The sequence below is a fragment of the Trichosurus vulpecula genome, chromosome 3 (genome assembly GCF_011100635.1).
Source record: "Trichosurus vulpecula isolate mTriVul1 chromosome 3, mTriVul1.pri, whole genome shotgun sequence".
NCBI classification, from domain to species: domain Eukaryota; kingdom Metazoa; phylum Chordata; class Mammalia; order Diprotodontia; family Phalangeridae; genus Trichosurus; species Trichosurus vulpecula.
Genome location: NC_050575.1, coordinates 8963827 through 8987949, shown reverse-complemented (window position 1 = coordinate 8987949; position 24123 = coordinate 8963827). Strand labels below are relative to the sequence as shown.

Genomic DNA, 24123 nt, shown 5'->3' with positions numbered 1-24123 from the left:
TCTCTTCCCAATTTGTCCTCTACTTCTCTTACTTGCTTTTCCAAATCCTTTTTGAGCTCTTCCATGGCCTGAGACCAATTCATATTTTTCTTGGAGGCTTTTTGTGTAGGCTTTTTGACTTTGTTGACTTCTTCAGGCCATATGTTTTGGTCTTCTTTGTCGCCAAAGAAAGATTCCAAAGTCTGAGTCTGAATCTGAGTCCCTTTTCACTGCCTGGCCATGTTCCCAGTCAACTTCTTGACCCTTGAGTTTTTCGCCAGGGTTTGACTGCTTATAGAGTAGGGAGTACTTTGTCCCAAGCTTTAGGGGCTGTGCTGCTATTTTCAGAGCTACTTCAACACAGCAAGCTCTGCCACACCAACACTCCTTCTCCTCCAAGAGCCACCAACCAGGATTGTGGCCCAGATCCAGGCACTCCTTCTATAATCAGCTGCTTAATTCCTCCTACCAGGTAGGCCTGGGGCCGGAAGCAACTGCAGCTGTAGCTCTAGAAGCAGCCTCAGAGCGGCACCACCTCTGCCACCCTGGGGCAATGGCCGACAGTGGACTCCTTTCCCTCTGTTTCAGAAGCCTTTCCCAGTAACCTCTCTGTTGTCTTTGGCGTTTGTGGGTTGAGAAGTCTGGTAACTGCCGCAGCTCACTGATTCAGGGTGCTATGGCCTGGCTCCTGGTCTGGTTGGTCCTGGCGTGGCCCACACTGGGCTCTGCTCTGTTCCATTTCCCAGCTCCGTGCAATAGACCCTTCCCAGTGACCATCCAGGCTGTCCTTGGCTTTAGCCCTGCTTCCCTTTGCTATTTCATGGTTTCTGCAGCTCTAGAATTTGTTCAGAGCCATTTTGATAGGTGTTTGGAGGGACCTGGTGGGTAGTATAAGCAAGTCCTTGCTTTCCAGCTGCCATCTTGGCTCTGCCCAGGAGTTTACATTCTAAATGAATAATTTTATATGAATACTAAGGTCCTCTTCACCTCTAATTCCATGATCCTATGATTCTCTGTTTTGTACATTTGAATGGGGAAGGGAAAAAAGAGAGACTCCAAATATCTTTGTCCAGTTAAAACATGAATTACTGACTCTTTTCCCTTCAATGAACTGCTAGAATTGGAATTTCAAAGTGATCTATCTACTTAAAGGGATTCTACCCAAACTCCAAGACCAACAACACCTATCCTGTCATCTGTACAAGTGGTCCACACAATAAATCAAGAAACAATAGAATAACGTGACAAGACAAACTGAAGTCAGCCCTGGACAGCAGACAACAGTGGGTGTGTGCTGGGGTTTGCTCCTTACATGAAATAGGCTCCCTCAGTCAGGGGCATGTTAATGAGAGAGACATTTTCTGGGTAATACATTCCAGTAGTCAGCTCTGGCTCACATTATTTCAAAGTAAATGTAGTTTGCCACTCCACAAATACATCTTATTAAAAGGAGATAGAGACAGAAAGAACACAGTAGAATTTCAGAACTATAGAATACTGCAGCTAGAAATGACCTAGTCACAGAATTGTAGAATGGCAGACCCATTAAGAACTTTCAATGGCCATTTACCTAAAATCCTATCACCTCTCAGAAGAGAACACTGAAGCCCAGAGTAATTAACAACAATGGTGTAACAACTAACATTTATCTAATGCTTTAAAATTTTCAAAGTGCTTTATATATCTCATTTATATATCTCATTTGATCCTTCCAAAGTCAGAGAGTCAGGAATAGACTGACCACTTATTTTCAGGGATTATTTCTATTATATCCTTATCATTGAAGGGTCTTCATAAGTTGCTAAATGGGGAACTTCTTGAGTGATGAAACATGATTTTGCCTCTCCCTCATTTCTTAGATTGGGCTTGTATGTCTCCTATGTGACCTCTAGGATATGTAAATGAATCTGTGTGAAATATGGGGGAACAATTCCCACAATCCAGAAGTCTAGGAAAGAGGCATAAAAGGAAGTTTAAATAAAAGTGTACGTGAATGTGAGTTTACATCCCTGTATCTGTCGCATCTTGTTTACATGTTTACATCACTGTTTGAATACATCCCTGTCTCTCTACTAATACAGTCAGTGCCCTAGTGCAAAGCCTTCATCACTCCTCACCTGGCTTATTGTGCTAGGCCTAATTTGGTCCTTATCTTGAGGTTTTCCCCTATTCCAATCTTTCCTTTGCTTAGCTGCCCTAGTTATTTTCCTGAGGCAGAGGTCTGACCATGTTGCTGACCCTGTTGCCCCCAAATCAATGAGTTCCAGGGGCCTTCTCATACGTCTAGGATGCAATATGAAATCCTTTAATATTTAAAGCTAACAACCTGTCCCCTTCCCAATCCTCTTACACTTCACTCCTCTCCCCATGTTCTATAATCCATTTATATCATCCCATTTGCTATTCCTTACACATCACACTCATCTTCCCATTTCCAGGCTTTGGCACTAGCTGGTCAGTATTACTGGAAGACTCTCCTTTGCCTCTCCTCTTGTTCTTCTTAAAGACTCAAATCAAATAACACGTTCTACAAGACCTTCCGTGATCTTCCTCTATCCAATACATTCCTAAGAGATTACTTTCCATTGACTCTACACTGCACATGTATGCCTGCATGTGGTCTTTGGTCCCCATGACTCTTTGGAGGTAGGAGCCATAATTGTGCTTTTTGTTTCTGTTTTTGTTATTCATTTTCCTTGTATCCCTAGAGCTTAGTATAGTGTTTGGCACATAGTAAGTGTCTAATAATTGCTGTTGACTGACTGACTAATGAAGATAATAACAATTTAGTTTCCTCAGTTTATAACTGAGTGACTCATTTATATAGCCCTTTGTGAAGTACTTTCCTCATAACAAATGATGAGAGAACTAATGCTCTGAATGGGAAATTAATATGCTCGTGGCCACACAGAATGTAAGGAACGGAGCCAGTTTTTTTTAAATTCAAGTCTCTGGAATATAAATCCTAAGATTTTCCTTCTATGCTACACTACCTCTCTGATTTGGGCCTCGAATCACTTGTTTCCCCAAACTTCTTGATAAGTGTACCATTCACATGTTGAGATAGTGGGACATAGTTAGATAGAAAGCTGACTTAGAATTGGGAAGAGTTGCATTCAAATCTGAGTCTGGCACAAACTGAGAATGTGACCATTAACCTCTCAGTGCCCAAGGGAACATTCTAAGATTATAAGTTACAGATGAATGGCTGATCTGCACCAATGGTGTGAGTTTTCCACATTGAAAGTTCCTTTCAACTCTGAAAACATAAGTTCTCGATTTTCATAGACAGGCATACTTGTGTTTTCAAGACAAACAGATACTAACCAAAAGTGTATTCAGTTTGATCTGTCTTTCCTTCATGATTATGAATAAAATATGTCGCTATACACAAGCCAAGAGCTGCAAATATTGTTACTGAATTGAATTAAGCTAATTTATTGTTAGGTTAACACTAGTGGTTTACAGTTTTGGAGGTGGCAGCATGGACTGGAGGCTTTAGAGACAGAAGATCAAATTCTGAGATTGCCATTTGGTACCTACATGACTTTTAATGAGTGACTTCACTTCTCTAAACCTCAGCTTCCTAAACTGTAAAATGAGGGACCAAAATAAATCATTTTCCCCCGATTCTCAATTCTATAGCCCTAATTTTGGCCCTTTAGACCCCTTGGTGAAAATCCTTTCTTTCTCTAGAACATTGCTATACGTTTTCTTTCCTCATCATTCTGTATTCCGTAACTCAGATAGAATTTCCGGAATTCTTCAGCAGAGAAAACTAAAAGGGAAGTTTAATTGTAAAGCACCCAGTATGGGAGGGGCAAATTTCCAAGAAGTCGCTGGAATCTGTCATGTAAATAAGAAATCCTTATTCGGACTTCTGAGGAAAAAATATAGACTACTTAACCATTCTCTCCCCCCTGCCCTGCCACTTTTTTTTCTTTTCAGAGCCATTGGCCTCTGTCATCCAAATACATATTTACATGAATCTTACAACACAGCTTGGTTACCCGGGATATTTTAATGACTCACATGAAGAATTAATATTGTAGATACAACAGAGATGGCCTGAAATATTGTGGCTACAGGTCAACCATTCCCACTGCAGTTAACTAAAACAAAACTATGGTTTGTTTTTACTAAAATGATATTGCTCAATGATTAATGTAATCATGTCATGAGCACTTGTATTAAAATCATATGCAGGATGAAAATCGGGATGAGAGTAATTTAGTAAAAACAGAAGGATTTATGTGTGTGGTTATAATGGATATAGAACTGTAGCATTACTTGCATTTCTCTGTGTGTGTATATATGTGTGTGTGTGTGTATGTATATGTATATATGTATACACGCACACACACACACACCGCCACCACCACAGAGTACATGGCCAGATGTGCATGTGCATATCCAGTTATCTTTAAAAGCTTGCATTCATCTCTGCCTCGAGATGCCCAGACAGCTTCTTGGCCATGACAGCTGCGTGTTTGACAGCTATGGTCACCTCATACCAGACCTCACCTAGACCTGGGGCAAAGGCAAATCCAGTTTGATTGATTGGAATATCACGTATTCATTCATTAGTCTGGATTTTGTTAGGCAAGACCTGGCAAGTATCTTCTTGTAAGTAGATGGCTTTCCTGGTGTGGTCCTGGTTTTCCTGGTAGTTTTGACTGTAATTTTATCCAGTTCTGTGGCAAGGATTAAGTACATCAGGATTCCAAGATTTTTATATTACACAGCATATTGTAAGTCAAACTCCTTCAAGCTTCCCCCTCTCCTACCTCATGGAATTGGAATTGTTTCTGGAAAAAAAAATTCCTCTGTCTAGTGTGGGGTACCTGGAATTTAGCATCAGCCTGGGCTCTGAGAGCAAGCACATGAGCTAGCCTGGTTTTTGGGCTGTTTCACTCCTTGCAGAGTTCTGCAAAGTCAATCTATTTTATCAATATCCTTTCTGATAGGTGAATTGGAAAACAGTGGATTGAAGAGAGGCACTATCCCTCCCCATCCTCTCTCTCTCTATACACACACACATACACACATGCATGTGTGTACATATATATATAGATATACATATACATGTGTACATATATAATACATAGATACACACATGTGTATATATAATACATATATATTTGTGTGTATGTTTCCTGAACAAATTATAAGCAGAATGATTGGTTTTTAGGGTTGAATTCACTTTATCTTTCAAGATTAGAATAATCTAGAATGCTGATGTTAGAAGGATATCAAGGATCATCTATTCTAAGTCCCTAATTTTAGAGGGGAGGAAACTGAGACTCAGAAAGATCAGGAGATTTGGCTAAAGTCACACAGGTAAGAAATACCTAAGCTAGAACTTGGACCTAGCCTCTTTAACGTCCAAGGACCTTGCCCTTTAGAGTACTCTGAACCGCCTTCCAAATCTCAGTAAAAAAGTTTAGCCAAAAGGACACAGTAGAGGGAAAAAAAATCTTCCATTGTCTTTATTTTTTTCAGGGGGAATTTTTTTATTCCCACCCCCACATAGCCTCCCAATTTGTGGCTTGTTGTGATTTACTTCCCTAGGTCTGTTTTTAAACTGACAAACTTGTTTCAGGGCAGCTCCAATTGCAAAGGAATGCTTTTGTTCACTGTTTGTATGTTCAACATTTGAGGGAGGAGGCAAAGCATGAGAACACCCTGAAATATAGAGAACACTGGTGAGAAAATGTTTGGGTATTTCAAAAGCCTGTCATTTGTGATGCCTGGAAGCAAAACATGAAAAGGTGAATATATACCCTTTCAGAAGAGAAGTCTGCATCCTATCTGTTCATGTTGAGTTTTGCTCTTCTGTGTATTTGCTCCTGTTTGACTACAGAAAAATTGAGGTACAGAAGTTGTGTTGGATTTGTAATTAGAACACTAGCAACTGTGGATCCACCACCTTCAATGAAATGCTATCCAACAAACATTTATTCAGCACCCACTAGGAAGACATTGTGTAACCTTACCAAAGAAGGTTTTGAATTAGAAAACCTCTCAGGACATTTCCAGTAACAAAGATCTAAGATCTGTGATTTGGTGTCTACATTTGCAAAATGGAGACAGATCACACATACACATGTGTGTATGTATATATGCACACACACACATACATGTACACATATGTATACATATGTGTATAGGTATTGATATACATATATGAATACACACATATGTATATATGTGGAGATACACACGCATACACACACATATAACCTACATTGCAAGATTGTTGTAGCAAACATCGACATATCATAAAATGTAAATTATTTACATTGTTACTGTGATTATCTTCGCCTCATCTTATTCAATGGAGTTCACATGTCTTGAGATAAGTTGTTATCCTACAATTTTTAATATTTAATATTCTATAGATTATTACACAGATGGATCAAATAACTGCTTGTTTTTTAGTTGAATAAAAGTGTCAACACTATAAGCTTGTCTTCTGAAGTCCACTGAAAGCACCCTGGGTGCAGCTAATGCCAGTAGCAGAGAGGAAAACTGAGTTGAAAAATAGTGAGGTACTGATTTATAATTCTAGATATCGAGTTATGTCTTGCTAGGTATTCAGAAAATACTAAAGGTGATATTGTCAGCCTGCAATAATATGTTGCCTAGCTTTTGTTGTTGTTCGTCCTTCATTTTCAAAGAGGACCAGTGCCATCATGGGGTGACATCTTGACTGATTCATGAATTGGTTTTAAGTGAGGCAGAGTTATACAAATGCATCAGACTCTCAGTTTCTATTTTAGAGTCATTGAAGTCCAGTGGCAGGCAAAAGTCAAAATGATTGATGATAGCCCTGGATGCAGTAGATGACCTTGGCATCTTTGATGTCTGACCAAGCTTTAAGTGCTTCACAGTGCCTTCATCAATCACCTTCATGGTTATTGGAGCAAATTGTTCAAATCCTCCCATTCTATCAGACAAAGTCTTCACATGGTTGGGGTAGAAATCCCCCTAACTCAACAACCAGTTTGAGGCATGTTGGTTACCATCAACTTAGTTTAGTCCATCTGTGGAGACAGTTTTACTGGGGTGTGGCCACTGCACATGTTGCAAATTCTTGGAGCCACAAGTGAGAGACGGGTGACAGGTGGATGCCAAAAGTAGATGAGCAACCTCACACCAGAGGTGCTGGTCCTCCCTGAATACCCCATAGGCCCCTATCCAGCTCCTTGTAGTTTTATTCAATAATCTCCAATAACCACTAAGTCCAGGCTTCTGACTGATTTCTCATGACCATGATTTGGTCTTTAATTGTCATCATGGGCTCCTTCATTCCCCTAAATAGAACCATGTGATTTAATCATTCATCTGACACTTGCCATGAAGCACCTTTTGATTCTGCTTTTCGATCTTTATATGCCTCATCTGGAGGTAAGCTGTTTCCAAAGGCAAGTATCTGGTATCAGCCTTCACTAATGGTTAGTAAGGTGATATCTACTGGCTCTAAAAATGTTTCTGTAGGTTGTGGACCTATTTATCATATTCTATGAGAATGCCTATCACCTTTATTCACTTTTGGTAATTAAATCTTTACATAGTAGCCATATGTATTTTTTAATATTGTATGAATTTTTGTTAACTTAGTTTGCAAATATGCTATTTTCTATTTTAATGTTAGAAAAGTATACACCGACCATCATTGTGTATGTCTTAATTACTGTTTTATTTTTGGGGGTAGGGAGGGAAGACTATTTCGCCCACACTAGAGGCACAACTGACAGATTCAACCCCACTGCTGATTGGCATGGAAGCTTTGACACACAAGTCCAACCTTTGCTTGTTTGCTCCCCCTTAGACAGCCTAGTTTTACTCAACCCCTTCAACTAAAGATTGAGGTCTATATCATCTTAAGCTTCATGGACACATGCTATGACATTTTGATGTAATTGGAGAAGGATTCCACAAAGTGAAGCTATTTAATATGCCTTATTTTCAGTGATTCTCTCTCTCTCTCTCTCTCTCTCTCTCTCTCTCTCTCTCTCTCTCTCTCTGCCATTGTCAAGCATTTGAGAAAATAATACCAAATTTGTGATATTTGTTCAGTCACCCTAATTATCATGTCAATTTGGCCTAGGATCTATTTCTTTGGCTCTTTTGAGCAGTTTCAGCACATTGATCCAGAAAGTATTATTACTGCCAGAATCCAATTAGCCAGTGTTTTAGGGTTCTTACTGAATCTTCTCAGCCACTAAATAGTCTCAGGTCACAAGAAGATCATGATATTCATGATATACATACTGGCTATCATTGACCTTGCTTGTTTTTTTCCTGTCACCCCCTTATATCCAAGAAATGAATGATGATTTGAATTTGAGAGTGAGGATGAGGATGATGATGATGATGATGATTCCTTCACTGAAGTTATATTCTGATGCCATATCTTGATGTGGAAATGACCCGGGATTCTTGAAGCCTCTTTCACTACAGTGTAAACTCCAGCAATTCCTCCAAGCTGGAGTGATCTCAAGCCCTAGCTAGATGAAGGTCTTTGAATGTGTTTTTTATGACTTAGCCTAGTAGCTTTTTGAAGGAGGGAAAGTTTTGAGTAACAGAAGGCAATTCAATGAATTACTTACATTGATGGATGGCAGTCTTCATTGAGGAAAGTAATTCTCACATGAATGAAAACAACAGATCCTTGAAGTGTTAGCTTATATTAACAACATAAAATTTATATTAATATAATGAAATAAATATAATTAGTACAATAGCCACTTCAATGGATTCTTTTTTACCTGCAGTATCAAATTTAAAAAATCCTCTGTTTGACCTTTCCAGTCCTTTATACTCTGTCCCCTTCCTACCTTTTCAGTTTTCTTATATCTGCTCCTTTTCATGTACTCTTCAATATAGAGACACTAGCATTCTCGCTGTTTCTTATATGTAATATCCTATATCCCTACTCTGTGCATTTTCATAAGTTGTCCCCTCATGCCTGGAATATTCTCCCTCTTCATCTTTGTCCCCTTGCTTCACTGTCTTCCTTCAGGTTTCAACTCAAGTCCCACTTTCTGCAAAAAACCTTTCCCAGTCCTCCTTAATATTGGCACTCTCCCTCTCATATTACTTGCAATTTCTATCTTGTTTGTACGTAGTTGTTTGCTTAATATTTCTCTTACTAGATGGTGAGCTCCTTGAGGGCAGGGCCTGTTTTTGGCTTTCCTTTGCAGCCCCAGCATTTAGCACAGTGCCCAGTATGTAGTAGGTGCTTAATAAGTGCTTGTTTACCTGATTTGATTTTGTATAAAGTGAAGGCACCAATATTTACACACTGTACCTCACACCGTTTTTGTGAAGGAAACATTTTATAAGAAATAAAGCCTTATAGAAAAGTGAATAATTATTGGTCATAATCTTCTTCCTCTTCCCCCTCCTCCACTTCCGCTCCCCTCCCCAACCCAGCCTTGAGGAAGGAATTTACACCAATAATTTTTGATTTTCACTTTGGTGAATATAAATACTGCAAATTTTACCTTGGGTTTCCATCATAAAAACATTAACATGAGGGAATTTTACTTTCTTAGTAAGTGTGATCTTTATAAATGGTTTTAATTAATGACTCCATAAATGTCAAAGGCTGCTAGATTGCCTATCCTAACTTATTTGTATGTTTATGTGTGTATGTGGATAGTTGCACTATGTATTATAAACATAAAAAAATTTCATTATTGCTTTATGGTTTTTAGTATTCTTTTCCTCTTTTGAATTTCTTAGGCCTTTTCCTGGTTTTTGTTTTCAATAAAAATGATTTACTCTTTTGTGGTGAGCATTTCATAGAAATGCAACATGTTTAAATTTTGAAATCTTGGTATTCTATTCTGTCATTCCAATTGATTGAAAATACCTTCTGTTGAGAAGGTCAAACGATCAGGTACTTTCAGATACTTCGTAGTGAGCTTAACGACCCATACCCACAAGTGAAAGTTTTTCTGTGCTAAAGTTCAAACTATAAGAACAAATAGAAGGTTGGAAATACAGTGGCACCTTGATTAACAAATCTTCTAGGAACAAAGCATAAATCATTTCTGACCAACTTTTCTTGGACACAGAGGGTACTGAAAGACACTTTGGGCTGGGTTGGTCACTAAGGAGGTTGGCTTGGTCGCTGAAGAGGGAAATGGCCAAGATCTCCGGATGTGGGCTTGCTTAAGAGTAGGAGTAAATTTCGTGGCTCCTCTGGAAGGGGTGATGCTATCTAGTGGCTTTTATCTTTACCATACACCTTGCAGGCAAATGACCAATCTGAAGAAAACAAAAGTATCCTGATAAGGTCAAAAGGTCTTGGAGAGTCATAAGATATCTAATGGGGGTGGCAGGATGTACAATAAGGAGAGAATCAATATCCTAGGACATCATCTCCAAGCCTCCCATAAACATCAGTTTTCTCATCTAGAAAAGGAGGACCTTGCACCAACTCAGGCATACACAGTCAGTATCGTACAATCTTTCATTTAAGTGATCAGCTTTCACAATTGAAGAGGTGATAAGGTGCAGTAAAACGCACACTGCATCTGGAGTTTGGGTTCAAATCTTAGCTGTAACCATTTATATAATGGTGGGCAAAATAATTAACCTCTTGGGACTCAGTTTCTACATTTTTAATTTAAAGGGTTTGGTCTAGATGATCTCTATGGAGGTTAAGATTTTCTGAGGAGAAACAAATATTTGAATAGTGAACAGTAGATTGGTGACATAAACTCAAAGATAACTAATTTGAGTTTGAGAACATTTGCACCAGATGACCTTGAACAAATTAGATACACATCCAATGCTTAGCTCTAACAAAATGTCCTCTTCCTAGAATGTGTTCTCTAACATTGCTGCTTTTTGAAGTTGGCTCTCTCCCTATGCTTCAAAAGGCCTTGGAATTACCACTGACCTGAGAGTCAGGAGACTTGGATTCAAATTCTGTCTCTGGCAGTTGCTAGTTGCATGACTTTGGGCATGCCACTTGTTTCTCTCTTCCCTCATTTATGAAACAGGAATAATAATTCCTGTATTAAATTTACTCTACAAGGATGTTGGGAAGAAAACGTTGGCCCTGTAAATCTCCAACTGCAATATGAGCATGAATTCATAATATTCTTTTCTCCTGTATACCTTGCTCTGAATGGGCTCACCCTCAACATATTTGTTGAATTGATTTTTTCTGGGTAAAAAGAAATAATACATGAACATTTCACTAGAAAGCAGAGGTTTGGGGAGCTCAAACAAACCTAAAGGAAAAGTCTCTCCCTTTTTGTAAATCGTAACTAGTCTATGTGATGATCAACATAACATCCTGTGTAAGAAAAGACTGCTACACACTGAAGCCAGTAATGAATAGAAACAAAACTGTCAGAGCAATGTCTCTACCTGCCACTTGGTTCAAGGATAAAACTGTTTTTATTACATTCCCAAGTCAGCCTGTGGAGTACCTCTTCGTTTTCAAACTTCCCATTGTCTTGGGCCTGTCATTTACCTACAGCCATTTTCAGGGAACAGATGGTGGTATGGATGACCTCACTACTTCCGAAGCAAAATCTCGGCTGAGACTTCTCCTCGGAGGTACTACCTCTGTAAAGATACAAACAGGGCCGAGAAGGGTAATCTAGAATTAAAATAAGGTGTTCAGAGAGCAAGGCAGGGGGAAATCAAGGAGGAGAAGGGGAAATCCTTGCATTGAGAGGATTGCTCTTCAAAATGAAACTATTTTGTGGGTAGCTTTACTGAGAAAATCACAAGACTTTTGGAACCTTGGGTTGTTAGAGCTCCACGGAAACAAAATCACAGTGTTCAAGATGGGAAGGACCTTAGAGGCTATCTTGTAAAACCAGTCTGCTGCATGAATTCCTTTCACCCACTTCGTTGAGGTGGCAAAATGTTATGGAATGTGTCCCAGAATTAAAGTAGAGAGAACTAAGTTCTAGTTTCAGCTAAGATCTCAGTTTTCTCATTTATAAGATACAGGTTTTTGGATGAGACAATATCTTTAAAATTTCTTCTAACACCACCATCTTAGAATTCTAAAAACTATTATTATAGTATGTGCACATGGAGGTAAATTTCACCCCTCCTTCCCCTTGCCACCCCCATCCCCTATATACGGGTCATTTTAAGTAAAGCAATCCTTCTAAGCACTGACTCAAAATTTGACTTATTTTTTCTTCAGGATGAAAAGTTAGAACTTTACTAAAACTGATAAATTAAGTGAATGATGGGGAGAACTAAGTCCTACAGGATAGAATTGAATCATATAGTTTGTACCTCAGGTGGACATGGCTGAAAAAATACTCATCATCTTGTGGTCAACTTTCTGGTAAATGGTAAAGACACTTTCCGCATGCTTATCTGCTGTTCTATGAAAAGCAGGAATAATCTGTTCCTAGACTCATAAATGAAGGCCTTTCATCTTTCTAGTACTTACTAGTACACTGCATCCAGGGCCATCTCCAATAGTCCTGATCTGTATCTGGCCACTGGACCCAGATGGCTCTGAAGGAGAAAGTGAGGCTGGTGATTTTGCACAGCCCTCCCTCACTTTAATCCAATTCACTTGCATGTCATGGTATCACTTCCCTGATGTCATGGTCCTTTTCAAGAATGAAGGACCATTGAAAACTAGAGTATGTGCTATTGAATCCTTATTTCCTGTAGGATTTTCCCCCTCTCTTTCAATAGCTTGAGTTCTAGATTGTCATAGATAAAGAAAACTTATAATAACGCTAGAAGCAGTAAACCTTTTAACGTGGGCATAATTTAATGAACCAATCAGTAAGCATTTATTAAAGATTTGTTGTGTCTAGACATTATATTAAATATTGGGAATAAAAAAAAGAATAGTCTCTTTCCTCAAGGAACTTACATTCCAATGGAAAAGATAACACATACATGAATCAGTACATATGAGATACATACAGAACAGATGGAAGTTAATTCTTAGAGAGGATTGAGCTAAGCCTTGAAGGAAACCAGCATTTGGAAAGGTGAAGGCCACAATTCCATGCTTGTGACATGTTTCTGAACTCCTCATCTATTTGTCTTTCTGTACAAGTGGTCAGTAATGTAGTCAGTTCTGTTATAATGTGTTCCTAAAAATTACTGTGTTATGCAAAATTGTTTAATAAAAACAACAGAGCTTGTCAGGGAAATGGGATTAGGAGTACAACACTCAAAAAATCCATCAGTGACACACACCAAATAAAAATGGTAGCATAGTTTTATACATGTTAAATGATTAGAAAATACATAAATACTATAATAGATAGGGGTAGAATATGCAGCCTAAGGCTGTGACTTACTTCCCATAGGCCAAGAGTAGCAAAGTCAGTGATCGAGAGGCCAGTATCTCTAATGGGCCATATCTCTGGGATTGGGGGAAGGCACCTTTACGAAAGGTATGGATGGGGATGAGAGAGAGTTCAATGATTTAGACCAGTCATCTTCCCCTCACAGGTCTTACCATACAACAATATATGATAAATATGGCATTTAGACATGTTGAGGGAATTGAATGATAGATACAGATAGATGGATAGATGGATAGATGAATGGATAGATAGATAGATAGATAGATAGATAGATAGATAGATAGGTTTGGATGGTACAATACCCAATTCCTCTAAATACCTTCCTTTATAGAGGACAGAAAGAGGACTTTTGGACTCACTTCACTGTGGATCTGCTGTTCTTCCTAGTTTCAACTCCATAGAACAAGATACTCCCTGGTCTTCTCTCCTCTGTGCATCCCCCCATTTCCCTGCCTCCTTTTGTGTGCTATTTCCCTGCCCCTCTTAGAATGTAAGCTCCTTCAGGGCAGAGACAGTCTTTCTTCTTATTAATTGTATCTTCAGTGCTTAACACAGTGTGCTTGGCACATAGTAGGCACTTTAAAAATGTTTATTGGACTTGATTAGATCTATATACGCACACATACACACACACATCTACACACACAAATGCGAGAGCTATAAATTGATATTTTATTTTTTGAGTTCAAGAACAGTTTATTAACATTAGGTTAGCAACATTAAGAATAAGAATTGACTTTTCATAGTCAAAGATTGACTCATAAGAAAGAGGGGAAAGTAGTATATTATACTAAAGAAGATAAGAAGACCGGATCCTTCCACCTCTCTCCGTTTCAGGGGTTGTTGATTTTTATTTCTGAGCCAATGATAAGTCAGGGAATTTATATGAAATTCATATGAACATGTAGATAGGTGTGTGTATGCACACATATACACACACACACCTATATATTCAAATGCGAAAGAGTAGCAACATGTAACCTTATAAGATAACACATGGTAAACTGAGGTAGCTAGTACATGTTTGACATGTATGCATATTGTGCATTCCCACTAGGCTCAGTTCAGTTAGGTTTTAGTTTCTTGCATTCTTGTTGTTTCTTAAGGAAAAATAAAACTGTGCATGAGCAAATGTGAAGTTTGCATTATGCTCATTCAAACAAATTTACATTTTTCAAACAAGCATTATAGTGAATTGACTATATTTGAATGACAAAAATTGCTTCTTTTGCTTCCTGCATTGAACTTTATCCAAACATTTTCCATCTTCCTTTTCTGGTTATAAGATTTTGTCAAGTGAGTATACCTTAACAAGCAATATTGCTACTTCATCATCACCACCACCCCCATTTTTTTACACCTACTCTATTTCTCTTGAATAAACTATACCCAGCCAGAGCTCTATGCCTGCCAGTCAGTTAATCCCACCAAATCTTAACGTTTCTTATGGAGTCAAACATTCTTCCTCCATTTAGTATCTCTCTTTCTACAATATTTAGTTGCTTATATGAAGTGATGCAGGTTAAAGAAAACAAAGTAAAAATAGTATATATGCTGATTAGGACTATAATAATACGAGTAAAGGCACTTAATTTTAGACACCAGATGTATAAGAAAGCAGTTAAGGAAAGAGATGTCAATGTCACAATAAAGACAAGGATATAACCACATTTCTTGAGGATACATAGGGCCCTGGCCTTGGGTTCAATAATTTTAAGGCCTGGCAGGAGGAGAAAAGGGATCGATGATTCAGATAACAGATGCCATTCTGCCTTGGCGCCCAGGTTATGTCAGGCTCTTGGTCATTCATTCAGTTTTTTGATGCAGGAGCCTAGATTGGTCCACAGAGGACAGTGAGAGGAAAGAGGGACAGGTGTTTTGTAGGAAAGTCCACGAACTGCTCAAATGCATCTGATTCTTTTCCTAGCTTTGATGTCACAGGCAAGGGGCACCAATTAGTGAGGCTATGTGGGAGATGCAAGTTTCCAACAAAGAATATTTCATATTCTCTGGAAGGGACTCCAGAGAAAGGACAATGTTGGACATTTCTAAGTATGAAAGGGGAAGCAGACATTTCCAGACCTCAGATAGACAGCCTACTGCAAGAAAGGCTAGTCTGTAATAGGAAAAGGTTTTTGGATTGTCACTAGGATAAAATGTAAACTCATTAGCTTCACATTTAAAGTCTCCCACAATCTGGTTCCAATCTATTTTTTGTAGCATCATTTTACATTGTTCTTTCACACAACCTATGTTCTAGACAGACAAACCAGAGTCAAACTCCACATGCCATTTCCCACCTCAGTGAGTTAGAACAGAATGCAATCCCCTCCCATCTCCATCTACCCAAATTCTATCAGAATTATTCTCTTTCTTTAAGGGTTTAGTAGATAGCACCTCTTTTATGACACCTTCCCTGACTGTCCCAGATAAAAATGTTCTTTTCATGCTTAAGTTTTCCTAGTATAGTTTGTCGTCCTTTTACCTAGCACCTCCTGTCTTTTTTAAAAATCTTTTTTCTGTGCCCCAGTCATACTTTCTGCCCCATCACTCAGTAGTCTATAAGCTCCTTAAGGACAGGGTTTTGGTCACTTTTCATATTTATGTCCTTAGTTCCATTGTCCCTTAAGTATAAACACTTAAGACAAAGCCGCTGAATTGTTGAAAAAAGTACTCACATCTATGAAAAGCAGTCATGCAGCAGAGTATAAGTATGAACCACAAGACTGATAGCTCCTGTCCGTGTGACCTGGTACACTTTATTCTACTGTTTCTTCATTGACAAAAACAGAATATTGAATAGAATGATCTCTAAGCCCTTTCTAACTCTAGTCTATGATCAGCAATGCTTTGAAGTGAATACTCTTCTCAGCCTCTACTTTACCCTACAAAGCTGACCAGAGAGAGATGTTTAGCCCTGGGTCCTATTTAATCCTTAATGTTTATGCTGAAATGATGGAGTCCTCTTCCAGTCAAATGCTCTATACTAAGGTTGCCAACTCATTTCACATAAGCTCCCATTCTTCCTTCAGATAGTGGAAAACTTTAAGTTATTACCAACCTGGGCCAGTTCCAGCTGGTGCCCCTGAGAGGAGAGACTTCTGATCCCATTACCATTCTCCTAAGCCAGCCAGCTTCCCCCTCTTCCTCCCCAACCCCCCAGGATTAGGATTTATAAACATCCCTGTGTCCTCAGGGGTAATATACCAAGGGGCCTTCCCATTGATTCCAGATGGAGAAGGGCCTTGTTTTGAGAAATCAGCAATAACTTTCTCTTTTAAGGGAAAAAAATTCCCCCTTTACCCTGTAGTAATTTCTTTTCTTTTCTTTAAAAAAAACCACTCATAACCAGAATTCAGAGGACAAGCAGAGATGACAGAAAAGCACTCATAAATTGTTGCATTGGACCCTTCAGAAGAGAACCTCACTAGCATAGGAAAGGAGGCAAGAGATGAACGGCACTCTGGTGGTTACCGGTGAAAATATGACATTACTGATTGAGTGCCAATAAACAACCAAGTGGCAATCTTTTTATGGAAACAGCACACTCTCCAAGACAGGCTTTAGTTCACTTAATTTTTCTCCAATGGGTTACACAGAGGAGCTTGCCTCTTTTCTCTACGTGGGCTCTTTGAAACCCCAGCTGACTCTGATATGATGCTGTTCCTTTTAATAAGAAGTAAATAGTCCATATGCTAAAAGGTTCCAGCACATTTTCCTGTTTCGAATAGACCAGCTTCCTATTGGCAAGCCGCATTCTGAGAAGTAAACATTCAGGCCACTGGCTAATAATATTCTTTAGGATGGATATATTACAGTTTGTTTGTTTGTTTGGTTTTCTCCCCCTCATTTTTAGAACTGATAAGATTAAAGAAACACACGCACGCACGCACACATGCATGCGTACACACACACACACACACACACACACACACACACACACACACACATACACACTTTTGAACCACTATACAAATACTTCCAATTTCAATTTAAAAGTGCTTCAAAATCTGTAAGAGATAGGTGGGTGACCTGTTTTTTTTCACTAGTCTAGATAACTTCCAATGGGGAAATTCCATCTACCAATGCAGGTGAGCACATTCTCTGTAACTTATGGTGTTAGAGAAATGTGTATAGCACTGAAAAGTTTAGTCAAGTCAACAAACATTTTAAAAATGCCTACAATGTCAGGCACTATCCTAAGGTTAAGTGATTTTCTAGGTTTAAACAGCCAGTATGTCACAAGCAGGACATGAACTCAAGTTTTTCCGATCCCAAGGCCAGCTCTTTATCCCCTATGCCACTCTACATCTGAAATGGGAAAATCATGTCAAAATCTTTATGGGAAAGTTATAGAAGAGTAAAATATCAAAGCTGGAAAGGGACCTTAGGGCACAGAATGTTAAAGATGATGCATCCTTAGAATCACAGAACATAGAAGAGTGGCAGAGCCATTAGCAATCTTAAGAGACTTGAATCTTAACCCCATGTCCAACAATTACTAGGTGTGTGAATCATTAAGAGCCTCCACTTTATCAACTGTAAAATGAAGACGTTACTTTCCAAACACCTAGCCCAATTTCAATTCAGTAATCATTTATCAAGTACCTACTATGACTATGTGTATGCCTCTGTTCTCCTGGGGAAAATACTTTAAGGTACCAGATAAATGAGATCATCAGAGGATGGTCTCCTGACTTTTCCTTTAGTGGGTTTTTTTTCCTTTCCTTCTCTGCCAAATGTCTTTCCTATTTTCTGCATTCTTTCCCTGCTGCTTCCTCACAACTGTCCTTCACAATTATCCTTCTAGTGTCTTTACCCCAAAGGTTGCTCTGTACCTACTTTCTACATACTTTACCGCAAAGGTTACTTTGTATCTACTTTGAAGGCATTTTGCGTAAAACTATAGATGGGAATCTTGCAGAAGCGGATCGAAGACAGACATATCTTCACATTAACCTTTGTTTCCTAGCACCTAGCAGAATGACTTTCACATAGTAGGTCCTTTAAAAGTGTATATGAACTGACTGATTGATCTAGGATGTACCCAGTGCTCTCAAACATGTTTTTTGGTACTCCAAAATTTTTGTGGTTACCACTGTAGCATTGGGGCCACCTGTCTGTTCTCCCTTTTTCTTGCCCCATGATACCCCCTCCCCTTTTCCATTGGTATGTTGTATTGTGGTTGTTTATTTCTTTCTTTTTGGTTTTGTTTGTTTTCAGTCAGATATCTGATGCCCAGAGAGCTTACATAACTTGCTCATGGTCATGTAGCTAGTAAATATCTGAGGTAGGATTCAAACTCAGGAATTCCTAAATCTGAGTCCACCACTCTATTCACATTCCTTGATGAATCTACAGTCTCTGCTTCCACACCTCCACTGATGAGAAACTTGCTAAAGCAAGAAGATGCTAGGTGGCACAATGGATAGAAAGCTAGATATGGAGTCAGGATGACTTGAGTTTAAATCTAGCCTCATATATTTACTAGCTACGTGACCTTGAGCAAGTCATTTGTTTGCCTTGGTTTCCTTAATTGTAAAATATGGATAATAATAGCACTCACCTTGCTGGGTTGTTGTGAGGATCAAAGGAAATGGTTAAGGGCTCATAGATTCCTATATAAAAGAACTTTGAGGAAGTCTAGGGATTTTAAGAGGAGGAAGTAAAGTGGGAGTACCTTCCAGCTTATGGGGGATAGCCTGTACAAAGACAAGGAGAAAGGAACCAAGTATCCTCCCTCCTCCCTGAACTTGATTTGACTTAAGTTGACTTAAAATCAATCACTGTTCTTCATCTATCCTTTGCTTCTCATTCTGCCGAACTGTACATGGGGCAGATACGGAGAAAAAACTGGAATCCTTTCTCCAGTGTTAAAAAAAAAGAAAGAAAGAAAGAGAAGTCCGAACACATACTTTCTTTCTGAAATTTAGCTAATGCAAAAGATATTAATACATGTCAAGTTGTCATCTCTAAGGTATTCAAATGTCCTGCGACCCTCTGATGGGGGAGGTAAATAGGATATTTGTCTTTTAAATCTTGACTTAGATTGAGAAAAAGAAAACTTTTTTTTTAACTAATGGATGGAGACAAGCCCAAGCAAGTCATGATGTTACTTTTTACTGTCCAATACACCATAATCCTTCCTTTTCCTAACATTTTGGCTGTTACCTTCTAACACTTGTTAGTAAGGCAAGATAAAGAATCTCTGAAATATAAAAAAAGAAAGGAAAGAAGCCAAGAAAGGAGAGTGAGGGAACAAGAAAGGAAGAAAGAGAAAAGGAGGGAGAAAAGGAAAAAAGAACACAGGAGGAAGGAAAGAAAGGAAGAAGGGAAGGAGGAAGAAAAAGAGTGAGAGAGAAAGAATATTCATTTAGTATAACTCTACTTATAATTTTCAAAACCATCAGAAAGTAATATAGTCCTCCAAGAATTGTTATGTGAAATTTTGCCTCACCAACATTTTCATGATAGAAAAGAGCTCCTATCAGGGAGTTGAATTGATGTTTGCCCAGATTGGGAAACTGAAGTTCAAACTGAAGAAATGAAGGAGGTCACATAAGTAGGTAGAGGCAGGATCAAAACTGGGGACACTGCCTTTAACTCCTCTGATCCAGAGCAATACCTTCCCGAGGCAGGCCAGGCTAGTTTGTTCTTAAGTAGTAATTTATACAACCCTCCTGAAGACTTAATTTATCCAGAATACTAAAACTTAGAACAACCAGATATGAAGAAGCTGCATCCTCGAGACCATATGTGGCCCTCTAGGTCCTCAAGTGTGGCCTTTGACCAAATCCAAACGTCAAAGAACAAATCCTTGGATTCAGTCAAAGGGCCTCACTTGAGGACCTAAAAGGCCACCTGTGGCCTCAAGGCTGCAGGTTCCCCACCCCTGGCTTAGACCATGTATATAGCTGACTGATCAGATAAGTACAATAACTAGCAGTTGAGTAGTTGGGAGCACCTTTAGGATCCTTCAACATTCCTGGCAGATATGGAAGTCAAGAAGCTGTGCCCAATTGAATGAATGAATGAGCATTTATTCAGAGAATACAACGTGCCAAGCACCTTGCTAAGTGCTGGAAAAACAAACAGGAAAAGCAGAAGTGAAGGTGCCCACAATCCACTGATAAAGAACAGGGTGGAAGGATGGGCAGGAGACAACTAATAAAATAAATGTAAGCTTCAGGGCAGAGTAAAAGATCAGACCTTTTAAGGGTGCAGCAGTGAAATGGATGACAAAGACAGAGGTCTTTGGGTTCATAAGTGGATCAGATAACAAGGCATAAATGTAGGATAGGTATAAGGCTAAGTTATATTCCACAGAGAGGAATGAAGTTGTTGACTCCCATGACTTTGAAGTCAAACAGCCTGGAGAGAGAGAGAGAGAGAGAGAGAGAGAGAGAGAGAGAGAGAGAGGGCAGAAACAGAGAGGCAGAGACAGAGAGAGATAGAGAGACAGAGAGACAGAGAGAGAGAGTGAGAGACAGAGACAGAGAGACAGAGAGAGAGAGATTGGCTCATGAAAGGGTGCCTCCTGTAGGGGTAAGGGACAGGATGGGAAAGGAGTATAGGGATGGGAGGAAGACCTCTCAAGTGCTATTGTGCTGGAAGATTCTATATGTTTTCTAAGGATATATTCTCTAACACCGTATCCTCACTGAATATGCTTTCTATATTCTTGCTGCATAAACCTCCTTTTAAAAAAAGAGCAAAATGATCTGAAAATATTTTATTTCACCATTCTTAAACCTGGATGACAAGATTGACCTGATTCAGATAAGGTCAAAAATATTTGGCATTAGTTGGAATGGATTGCATTAGAATGACTTCATTGTTGAATTCGTGATTGAATCAATCAACCATCAAGCGTTTACATAGCCCCCACAATTTGCTGGTCACTGCGCTAATTCTTGGAGATAGAAGTACAAAAGATGAAAATATCTTATTTGTAAGGAGACTATATTTTCACTGGAGATGAGGAAAGGGCAATGCAGAGAAAGGGGAAACACAGGTAGCCAGAGACTTTTATATGAAGAACTTGCTTCAGGTCATGTTTCCTGCCTTTAATCCTATCAATGTATCAAAGAAGTGCCCCAAGTGACTTTGAGAGATTAGGAATTAAGCTATCTGTAATCCACCAGCATCTAGGTACAAATGTGAATGTGCTATGGGTCTTCAAGTATGGCAACCCTAAGATGATGAACATTGAACAATGGTACTTGTTGAATTTGAAAAACCTTGCCTTTGATAGTGATTGTGATCTGCAGGCCCACCTGCTGTCATAGCTATGAGTCTTCCCTAAATGCTTCAGTATCAAGATTGTCCAAGAACTGTGCTAAATGGACTGCTTGAAAGTTGTTTGTTTTTTGCCCGCAAAGCTTTTAGGAGACAATTAATATTGTACCACATGGATTTGGTAGAGGATCTTTAGAGCAAGATACAGGGAGAAACATTTGAAAGGACAATGCTTTAGTTTCCCTGGAAGCTTATAAACCTTTCCAGAGATAGAGATATAGACAAATGTAGAAAATATGCTCCAGTTAATTTGCTAAGGAAGGGAGAGAAACAGTATCTGCATCAGTTTAAAGAAACAGCTTATGCTTTTGCTCTGGAACTGTGAATTATAATTTTCTTCCTTGTTGGGACTTCCCTTGAAAAGAGTGAGGGGCCATGGCAAAGTATGCTCCCTAAGCAGTATCCCAAAGAGATCATACAAATGGGAAAAGGAACCACATGTAGAGAAACATTTATTGCAGCTCTTTTGTGGTGACAAAGAATTGGAAATTGAGGAGATGCCCGTCAGTTGGGCAGTGGCTGGACAAGTTGTGGTATATGAATGCAATGAAATGCTATTGTGCTGTAAGAAATGATGAGTAGGTGGACTTCAGAAAAAAACCGGAAAGATTTATATGAACTGATGCTGAGCGAGGGGAGCAGAACCAGGAGAACATTGTATACAGTAACAACAATACTGTGCAATGACTAACTTCGATAGACTTGGCTCTTCTCAGCAATGCAAGGTTCTGAGACAACTCCAAAAACCTCATCATGGAAAATGCTATCCACATCCAGAGAGCAAATTATGGAATCTGAATGCAGATCGAAGCAGGCTATTTGCTCTCTCTCTTTTTGTTTTGTTTCTTCTTTCTCATAGTTCATTCCATTGGTTATAATCCTTCTTTATAACATGACTAATGTGAAAATATGTTTAATATGAATGTATATGTAGAGCCTATATCAGATTGCATGCTGTCTTGGGGAGGGAAAGGAGGTGGAGAAAATTTAAAACTCAAAAATGTGTGGAACTGAATGTTGTAAACTAAAAATAAATAAATTATTATTATTTTTTTAAGAACAAGGCAATTTATTAATGAATCTGGTCTAGTTTGTCTTAATGTTTCTTGTTGGCAGCTGCCACCTGTCCGGCAATTCTGTCCAGGTCTCTCTGTCCCTGAGGTGTCAGCTTCCGGCCCCCATCCTGGTCCTTTTCCACCATCTTGAGGCCTTCCAAGGCTTGCAGGACCCTCCGGGCCACGCTCTTGGAGCCCCTGCTAAAGTGACTGGGCATGACCCCGTTGCGCTGGCACCCCCTGTAGATCTTGGTCATGGATCCTACGCCGGCCCCACCTCGGAGGTAAAGGTGCCGGGCCGTGGAGGCAGCCCGGGTGTAGAACCAGTTCTCGTCATAGGGCGCCAGCTCCTTATGTTTGGCCAACTTGACCGTGTCCACCCATTCGGGGTCTTTCAGGTTCCCTGACTTTGTCAGGAAGGCGGCCAGGGCCCGGACGAACTCCTGCTGGTTCACGTCCTTCACCGTAACTCCGGGCATCGTGCGGGCTCCGCGCAGCCAGCCAGAGGAAAGGGAGAAACGGGGCTTCCCGGCCGCACAAGAGGGGAGGGAAGTCTCTAAATAAATTAATTTTTAAAAAGTTTGCTTCCTAGGACAGGATCCAAGCACTCTAACTCCAGCAGAGAAGGTGACTCTTCATACAAGCAGCTAAAGTACATATACTGCCACAGATGAGTTTTGGACCAGCGACTTTTTTTTTTTTTTTTGAGCAGAGATGAACAAGCAGTTGTCTTAAATTGGACATTCCTATCCTTGGTGGCAGCATCCATAATTTTTGGCAGTGCCCTTGGAAATGACAGCTGTACTATGTGGACCCCAGAAGCTTTGGAGTGGGCAATGGTGATGGACTTAGCAACGGTGGAAGGGGCAATGGCAAAGGGTCCAACAGAATAGGCTGTGGCAGGCTCACAGTGGTCCTACATTTACAAGAATCTGGAACTTACTGCTACACATTATTGCCAGCATAAGAACTGTTTATTGGATGAGTGCTCTTTAGAAAAGGGATAAAGGATACCAAGTGGAATTGATTTGTAAGGAGTTTCATTGCTTTTTAATAACCATCTCCCTATCCTCTGCAAAAGAATAGGGCAGTTACTCAGCTAAAGGCTATAAAGAGATGAAGATGTTTGTATTATTTCCTGATAGAGTTCCCAAGGAGAGAGAGATCCTGAGTGGTGGGATGGGTTCATTGATTAGGTTGTGTACAGGGCAAATCTTTCTATTGACCCTGACACTGGGACATGCTGTATCTTAGCTTATTAAAATAACTCTATTCCATAATGAGGATGGGGGGCTGTACCAGAAAGGCCATCCTCTATGTTTGGTCCCCATAATCATATTATTTCTCCTGTTCACAATCTTTATATTAGAAGTGTCACCCACCTACAACACTCCCTAATTTGGCCAGAACCATATTAAAATGTAAATGGGAAATGCTTAACGAAATAAATAAACATATAATAG

General features: G+C 39.4%; 1 protein-coding gene across 1 annotated transcript; it reads right to left on the bottom strand.

Annotated features, from left to right (window-relative positions):
- Positions 1-22653: 22653 nt before the first annotated feature.
- LOC118844417 (40S ribosomal protein S19-like) lies at positions 22654-23204 on the bottom strand. Its single transcript, XM_036752300.1, has one exon. The coding sequence runs from the start codon at positions 23137-23139 to the stop codon at positions 22702-22704; it is 438 nt and encodes a 145-aa protein (XP_036608195.1). The 5' UTR covers positions 23140-23204; the 3' UTR covers positions 22654-22701.
- Positions 23205-24123: the final 919 nt, after the last annotated feature.